Here is an 8,982-nt window from a genome sequence, read left to right on the forward strand (position 1 = left end):
CATGTTATCAACATAAGAACTCGCCACTTAGTACTAGGTCTAGTGGTATTCCTCTTCATTTGTAAGTGAGAGGTCTTAGGTTCAATTCTTGCCAAATACGAGTTTGAATCACATTATTGTTAGCCCATTGTGAGGCTAAGCCCACCTCTCCCTTTAGTGTAGATAATATCACTTGTTCAAAAAAAAAAAAAAAAAAAAAAAAAAAAAAAAACACTAGATGTAGCTAAACAACATTAGCATCTATGCATTTCAAATTTCATATAAACTTCACATTTTCAGGTCCAAAGATAACATATGTACCTATATCAACCGTATTTGCCATCGAAAACAGATTTTTCTTTATACCCAGTACTTGAAAAACATTATTCATTGTAATGCGATCATCGTCATTGTCAATTGTAAAACTTCCCTCCTTTTTAACCGGATGAACATAATCATCTGCTGTGACAATGGCATCATTTCCTTCATATCTTCAGAAGGAATAGAACATGAATCATTGCATGTGAGACGATGGCTGCAACCAGATTCAACAATCCAATCCTCTTTGAAATTGATTGAGGCCAACGCATCTATAGTGGTAGTTTTAGCCACAAAGCACTTCCCCCAATTTTCCTCACTCTTTGGTTATTTCAATTTAGCCATGTTCCCCTCTTGCATCTTCACTTTGTAATTTTTCCGTATGTGCCCCATTTTCCCACAGCGATGGCATTGCCTATCCACATCTTCATTAGTAAATCTTTCCTTCTTCTCGTTTTTCGGTTGGAATCACGGGGCTGTTAGGTTTTTTTTCTTTTCAAACTTTTTTTTTTCTAGTTAAAAGGGCACTTCCATCACCATTCGAAGATGACACAGAGCACCTAGCCATTTGTCTAGCCAAAGACTCTTGAGAGCTAGAAGATTTTCCAACTCTACCAAAAGACGGCTGATTTGCCCATCCTTGTATTGATGTAACAAAAGGAACATATTCATGTTTGAGCCCATGGATAATATGTCTTCGTACTCGTGCATCCGACATTGGTCCTTCCGTATCAAGAAACGAAATTTCAGAGCGTAAATTTTTTGCCTTCAAGAAGAACTGAGAAATAAAAAGATCACCTTGGGTTAAATTTGCTAGATCATTCTCTAGTAATTGCATTCTTCCTTCTTTCTTTTCGCTGAATAAGCCATCAAGAGTTGTCCATATTGTATTGGTGGATTTGCAATCTGTGATGTGTTCAAACAGCTAGCGAGAAATAGATTTCTTCAAGGCAAATTTAGCCTTAGCATTCCTCACCTTCCACTTGTTCAAAGCGTCTGGAATTTCTTGTGTATTTGTTGGAGTGGCAGTTTCATCTCCACCAACAACCTCCCATAAATCTTCACCCAAGAGATAGGATTCCATACAAGATTTCCATACCTTGAAATTTGACTAATTCAACAAATCAATACCTAATCCAGAGCTTTAGTTGTTGAATCCCACATCAGTCATACAAAAAGAAAAGTAATAGTTTAAATATCTTAACCTTACTCTAACTAACACCGAGGCTTTTTGTGATAAAATCTCACACTTAATGGATTGTGTAAGTGGTAATTACCAAGTTGGGGACAATATCGGTTTTGTTGGAAGTGGGCCGTATGGCCCGTCTCTCTAATAATTCTACATGGTATTAGAGCCAGGGAACGGGTCCGTACTATACCACCATATGATGGGTGGGTCCCCTTGACCCCAGGCGATGTTGGTGGGTACCTTGGTCCTGCGTGTAGGCTGAGTCCCCTTGGCTCCACGTGGTTGCCGATGTGTGGATCTCCCACGTGTGACCCATTAATTGGGTTCCACGTAAGGGGGCGTGTTAAATCCCACATCGGTCATACAAAAAGAAAATTAATAGTTTAAATATCCTAACCCCACTTTAACTAACACCGAGGCCTTTTGTGATAAAGCCCCATACCTGACGGATTGTGCAGGTGGTAATTACCAAGTTGAGGACAAAATCGGTGTTGTTGGAATTGGGCCGTATGGCCCGTCTCTCTAATAATTCTACATTAGTTTGAGTCCACCTTTGAGTATCACAATCTTTCTTTACCAAGGGGAACTTGACAACAGAAGCTACCTCCTTTGTAGCTCTGGTACCATAAAGATGAATCAACTTTCACTAACAAGGAAATAAGCTTACAAGTTACAACACTCTCACCAAAAGCATGAACAATATAACCAAAAGGAAAGATGAAAAACTAACTCAAAAGGATAAGCAGCTATTTATCAATGCAATTGAAAACTATTGTCTGAAAAGAAAACGAAAACATAAAGGAGTGCCACTACATCATGAAAACATGTGGGTTCCCAAGACAGCCACAATTAAGGAATTAATACAAGTTGTTGGGTATGTGGGAAGTCATTCTAGAAAAACCACTTTAATTTTAACAACCTCCTCTTGAACGAGTGCTACATCCATGTATAAACCCATGTTCCCTTCTCGGAGCGTTCAGCTTAATATTGTATCGATAACTCTAAGTACTCGGGGTTTTATAGACCAAATCAGTGCTCTAAGTGGTGTTTGATGAGGTGGATCTCCATCCTGCCGGATTTTAAGATTCTTTAGTTGCAGAAGAATTGGAGCTTTCCTACTGTTGTATCATATTGGACGTTATGAAACCCCACTTCGAACATTTAGTAAAGGTCTTTGAGATAATCCTATATATGCATCTAGATACAGAGATTTTCCTTAAGATACTGACAACTACAGAACAAACATTCTAAAAACCAACAGGAAACTGCCGTCTGAAGTCGATTTAATGGCTTTCGAGTATATGGTAAAGAGGACCGTATTCATATCTTTTGGTTAGTGACAAATGAATTATTTGGCGATTATAATACTGACAACTGCAAAACCAAACAGAAAGCTGCGGTCTAAAGCAATTTAATTTCTTTCAAGTATTTGCCGAAGGATCACATCTTTTGGTTACATGTTCGGCGATGATAATTTACGTAAAGCATACACATCAAGAGCGATGTAATCTGGCTTTAGCATTACTCGTTTCTTTAAGAGTAAATTAATCCATTCTTCTAATCAAGAAAAAAAAAAAAAAAAAAAAACAGTAGTTTCTTCCAAGTATAGATTAGTACTACAGAAGCCATTGCTTCATCCTTTTCAGCCATTCCTCATTGGGGAGGGCAGAAAGTGATGACATATCGCGAAGCCCTGCATTTGTTAAGGCTGGAGGAGTCATCAAAGGCATAACTATAAGCCTTGGGGCATATGGCCTTAAACAGATGCGCGAAAAGGGTTGGTTTGCAAGTGTTCGGGTTTGCGTAGCTTCCTGTGCAGCAATACTTCGCAGACTGCATAGCCAAGCAGGCACTCTTACAACCCACCACCCTGCCTCCTCTCCTCACTTCCAACGCAGACGGGCAGCAAACGTTCAAATCAGCCTCGCACGAGGCAACACCGCACCCTATTCCACCACCAACCGGCTTCATTGACACAGGCAAGTTAAAGCCGTCAACCAAGCTCACGTCATAGAAATGCAGGGGTGAAGTTGATGATCCAAGCGTCATTTCAACCACGGTCGCTGGAGGCACACCTCCTTTTCCTTGGCAACGCAATTGGCCAAAACAGTCTCCGGTCTCACAGTTGCCTATTCCATTACCGTCAAAGGAGCAACCCTGCCTGCCCCATATCCTTCCTGACCACTTCTCAGGCACATCAAGAACTGATTCCTCGCCGCTGCCAAGATGGAAACCGCCACTTTCAGGAGTGGTTAGGCCTGCACTGCCAAGTATACCGGGCCATATACTTTCATTGCAGTTGTTCACTATAATCAGTTGAGCCCCATCTGCAACAATAAAAGTAAAAACATTGAAACCGAAAAAATATGACATAGGGCAGTAATAAATAGAGTACAAGCAGAGGTGGCACTTTAAGACACTACACAAGTCACACAACTCGATCCCCAAGAATCGAGGGCACGCGATTTAAACACAAACAACACTGTTGAACTAATACTACATTAATAAAATGATAACTTTTCTCATTTTTCTTATGAATAGTACGAGGTATTGTATTATCATACTAATATTTGATATAATTTTGTGTGTTGTTGACCAACAAACGAGTGAGATACAATTACGACAAATGGATACATCCGAACACGACGGATTATCATCCCAAAGTAGAAGAAATACCTAGAAGAGAGGAAGACTTACTTGTAATTGAGGTCGAGATTAGTAGATAGAGTAGGGGGAAGAACAAAGAGGAAGTTGGCATTGATTTTTACAGTGAGAAATTAGGGACTGAGAATAGTTGAAGTAATTGAAATGAAAATACTTCTTCAGCACTACAAGCATATATATAAGTGGAGACAACAGCAAGCTTTATTTTTTTATTTTTTTTCTCTTGATCTCTTTTCACTTTTACTTTCACGATGATAAAAAATGACACATTCATTGCTTCCCGTTGGGGCTTTCTTTTTCTTCCCTTATCACTGAGTATAAAAAATCAAAAGGAAGAATAATCAATATTTCAAACAAAGAATGCATTAACAATAATCAGAAAAGGAAAATAGTGTGAGGAAGTGGCTGTGGAGTGTTGTCTCACATTGGGAAGTTCAAGTAACTTTGTGAAAAAAGTTGAAGTTTCATCATAAAATTAATTAACAATATGAGCTTAATTTACTTATAAGCCCTTGCATAGATTTATAAAAAGTTGGATTACTCCCCTTCACATTGGTTATTAGTTTTTAATAAGATGGGTTACTTTCTAAATTGTTGATTGGTTTTGGGTTGAAACCTAACTTCCTTTACAATATCAAAGTAGATTAACTAAAGCGAAACCCAACCAACACACGTGCTCCTTGTCACTCGAAAATTAAGAAAAAATTATTTTCTAGTAATTCGTTATCAACCCAACCGTTCCATGGTCTAAGGTTGTTTTTGTAGAGTTACAGATAGCAGTTGATGCGAGGGATCTTCGAGTCGTGTAGTGGTATTGAGGCAATGTGCTCGGAATGGGGTTTGTACCCTTCATGTTTTAGTAATTTAAATTGTGTATGAGTTTCATTTGACTACGTACCGCTACTTCTGATGATACGTGTTGATTCTAGACCTATTGAACAAAGCGCGACAACTACTAATTTGAATAACTTTTATTCGGATTACGTGATCGGCAATCTATTCTTGCGAATCAAATGCCTATGGAAGCAGAGTACTAGGATAGGGTTTATAAAAAGAGAATACTACATATAAACGACAAGTATCAACAGTACTTAAATGAAAAGCAATAGTGCTGCTGGTGGCTTTATCATTGTTTATGATAAAGTGATTTCTAAAACACAACCATGCATCTTTCTTTATGTTAAATCATCAAGTCCTTCTTTTGTGTATCAGAAGCAGGTTTTAAACTGGGCTTGGTAATTGGTGAGTGACAATATATGGTTTGTGTAAACAAACCAGAAGATTATGGACTAAGAAAAAACATAGCATTCGAACCTAAGACACCTCACTTATAAGCGAAGAGGAATCCCATCAAAAGTAGTACTGAGTGGTTGAACAACTGAAGCTAATAGTTTAAAGAATTTGTGTGCCGGGTTTCACGAAAATATTTTCTATTAGTTGAATTTTATTGGATCAAGATCTTTATGTATCTTAATCCGAACTCATATTTAATACTTAGGTGAACTTATGGATTTGTTAAGTTTGTCATTTAATTGATGAAGACCAAGTTACAGTTTTCAGAACATGTAAAACATTAATGTTTGGTTAGAGAAAATTTATGATTAACTATAAAGCTATCATAGAACATCAGTAATTTACATATTGTAATGTAAGTGAGTGACCTAAGTACCAAAATTCGTACCGTCGAATCTTGATATTTAATAACCTATAAATTAAAAAAAGAATTTTAATGAAAAAGGCTTCTTTAAACTTTTTATTAACCAAAAATCATCCAATAACTTTATTTAATAAAAAAGCTTAAACTTTAATTAAAAAGACTTAAATTTTAATACAAAGGACAACAATTTAACATAAGAATTAAAAGAAAAAAACTAAAAGTAAAAACTGACACACCGAGTCTCGTGCGTCGCATCATCCACACAAACTCACTACCCTCATCGCCCTTAACCTCTCTCTCTCTCTCTCTTTCTCTCTCTCTCGCCCCTCTCTATCTTTCGCATATTCTATTAATTTTTTTTGTCAAATCACCATTTCACGTCAACTTTTTCTCTTCTTTCTCCTCTCGCATTTCACCACGCCCCACTCTTCTTCTACTCTTACTCAATAAACAATATACTTTTTTATTTTTTATTTATTGTTTGTTTATTTGACCATTGTTTCGTAATTTTCTTAAAACAAATTAAGCAATAACATTACAAGATCAAAAATAAATAAAAAATTGTAATTTTTTTAGAACAAATTAAGTAATAATACTACAAGGCCAAAAATAAAGAAAATTCGTAATTTTTCAGTTTTACGAACATTAGCACTATTACTATTTCTTAACTAAATATTGACTACTTCTTAAAATGAACACTATTTCTTAAATTAAACACTAACTATATCTTAAACCGAACATTAGTACTATCACTATTTCATAAACTGAACACGAGTACTATCACTATTTCGTAAACTAAACATTGACTATTTATCAAACGAATACTAGTACTATCACTATTTCGTAAACTAAACACTAACTATTTCTTAAACGGAACACTAGTACTATCACTGTTTCGTAAACTAAACACTGACTATTTCTTAAACCGAACACTAGTACTATCACATAAACTAAACACTGACTATTTAGCAAACGAACACTATTACTATCACTTTTTCGTAAACTAAACGCTAACTATTTCTTAAATGGAACACTAGTACTATCACTGTTTTGTAAACTAAACACTGACTATTTCTTAAACGGAACACTAGTACTATCACTATTTCGTAAATTAAACATTGACTATTTATCAAATGAACACTAGTACTATCACTATTTCGTAAACTAAACACTGACTATTTCTTAAACGGAACACTAATACTATCACTAGTTCATAAACTAAACACTGACTATTTTTTAAACCGAACACTAATGTTATCACTATTTCGTAACTAGTACTATCACATTCGTGTTTGTTATTTGACATTCCTCTCAATCAATTTATTTGACTTTCCTTTAAATTTTTTTTTCCACACAAACTGAGTCATCTCTTCCCCTCCTTTTTCCTATTCACCTTCTTCAACCTTCTCTGTCCATTTACGCATACAAAAATACCCACATCAGTTTTGGTCGCCCACAACCCAGACCAAATTGAACCTAGCCCACCCCTTCTAGATCCACCGAGATGCGAGTTTGAAAGAGTCACAAGAACAACTTTAGTAGAATTTGTTAGAGTTTTAGATGCTGACATTGGCGTTAGACTACTCGAGAAGAAGATGGCACAAGCATCTATGTCTATCAAAATTAATGAAGCAAGTCACCTCATTTGGTACTGTAACCCACCATTTTCTAACTTTATCTGAATTTAATGAAGCAAGCCCCTTGGAAAGGGCTGAATAAGGACATGTAAAGAGAGAGAGAAAAGGTTGAAGAAGGTGACGAGCTTTTGCATTACAGACTACACATGGTTCTCTTCGGTTATAACTCTGATGAATTGCTTGGCGTGCGTTGCACACACTTTGGTTGGATTAGTTTATGTTTTTCTTCTTTTTAATCTTTTGTGTTTATCATTAAATAAAGTTATTAGGTGGTTTTTTCATTAAAACTTAAAGTTTTGAAATCTTTTTCATTAGTTTTCCTATTAAAAAATTTAGTTAAATAATATTTCTTGTCAGTTCCGATTTGGGAATAATATGCTAAATTAATGATTCGTTAAATTTATAAGATAATACATTATAAAATATTCAATAGGCCCCATGCATATATAAATTAGTAATTTTATGATACATAGTGCTTATAATTCAGCTATAAAGCCTTTCTAAAATATGATTCGATCATTGTTTATTTCTAAAACTCATTGTTGCAATTGTTTTTTTAGTGATACCTAGATTATCTTTATTTTACTCGCACAATGTTTATGCATTTCATCAGTCACAGTTGATTTCTTTACACCTTTGAGATGAGAAGCTATTTTTGTATGTATGATGTGTTGTGTTAAATAAAATGTTTGGTTGGTTAAATGTTCATAAAAAGGAATAATGTAGTATATTGAATAACATACAATCTTTCATTTTTTATTTTTTTTGGAAAGGTAAGTAGATTCTCAAATTTTACTTGTTTAAACAAATATATAGAAGTATAGTTCATAAAACGAGAAACTAAATACAATATACAATGCTCAAGAAAATTTAAAACAAAAAATTTGTCAAACGATAGATTTGTTAGGTTAGATTAGATGTTAGATTAGGGAGCCGACTAGGTTTGAACCCACGCCATGGTGCAAGGGCAACACTTCTCTCTACCACTGCAGTAAATGGTCATTTGCTGAAAATAAAGAATACCTTGATAAATTAATAAGTTATAAGCCAACAAGACTCCCCTTTGAGAGTGTTGGAACTTTTATTGTACACAAGTTTACTCTTACTTTACAAAGAGACTATTTTCACAACTTGAACATGTACCTTTCAATCACAAAGGAAAAGAGCAACATTTCTGTTTCACCAAAACTCTTCTCTTATAAATTACGCGATAAATTATTAATTATTTAGTTTTTTTTTTTTATGGAAAAATAAATCATTCAAAGAGAGAAACCACGATTACAACCACTACCAATACAATCGAAGAGAAAAGCATTTCTAACAATAGTGGGTAAGGTCCTATCCCAGATAAAAGTATCATGAATAGAGTGCACAACGCTAGTAATGGCATCGGCAAGAAAATTCACCTCCCAAAAGACATGACTCCAAGATATAGAAGAAAATGATCGTGCAAGCAATCTGATGTCCTCGATAATAGTCTTCAATCGCCAAGGCGTTCTGCACTTGTTTAAAATAGAATCGATAACAAACTTGGTATC

The 8,982-nt window shown here is 35.3% G+C and overlaps 1 protein-coding gene across 1 annotated transcript; it reads right to left on the bottom strand.

The window, feature by feature from the left end:
• Positions 1–704: 704 nt before the first annotated feature.
• On the bottom strand, positions 705–4,302 carry LOC137723786 (thaumatin-like protein). The gene is made up of 2 exons (XM_068462976.2): positions 4,184–4,302; positions 705–3,813 (listed from the first exon to the last, which is right to left on the bottom strand). The coding sequence occupies exons 1-2, from the start codon at positions 4,242–4,244 to the stop codon at positions 3,140–3,142; spliced, it is 735 nt and encodes a 244-aa protein (XP_068319077.2). The 5' UTR covers positions 4,245–4,302; the 3' UTR covers positions 705–3,139.
• Between the last annotated feature and the right edge of the window lie 4,680 nt (positions 4,303–8,982).

The sequence above is a fragment of the Pyrus communis genome, chromosome 4 (genome assembly GCF_041283825.1).
Source record: "Pyrus communis isolate YQ-2024b chromosome 4, ASM4128382v1, whole genome shotgun sequence".
NCBI lineage: Eukaryota > Viridiplantae > Streptophyta > Magnoliopsida > Rosales > Rosaceae > Pyrus > Pyrus communis.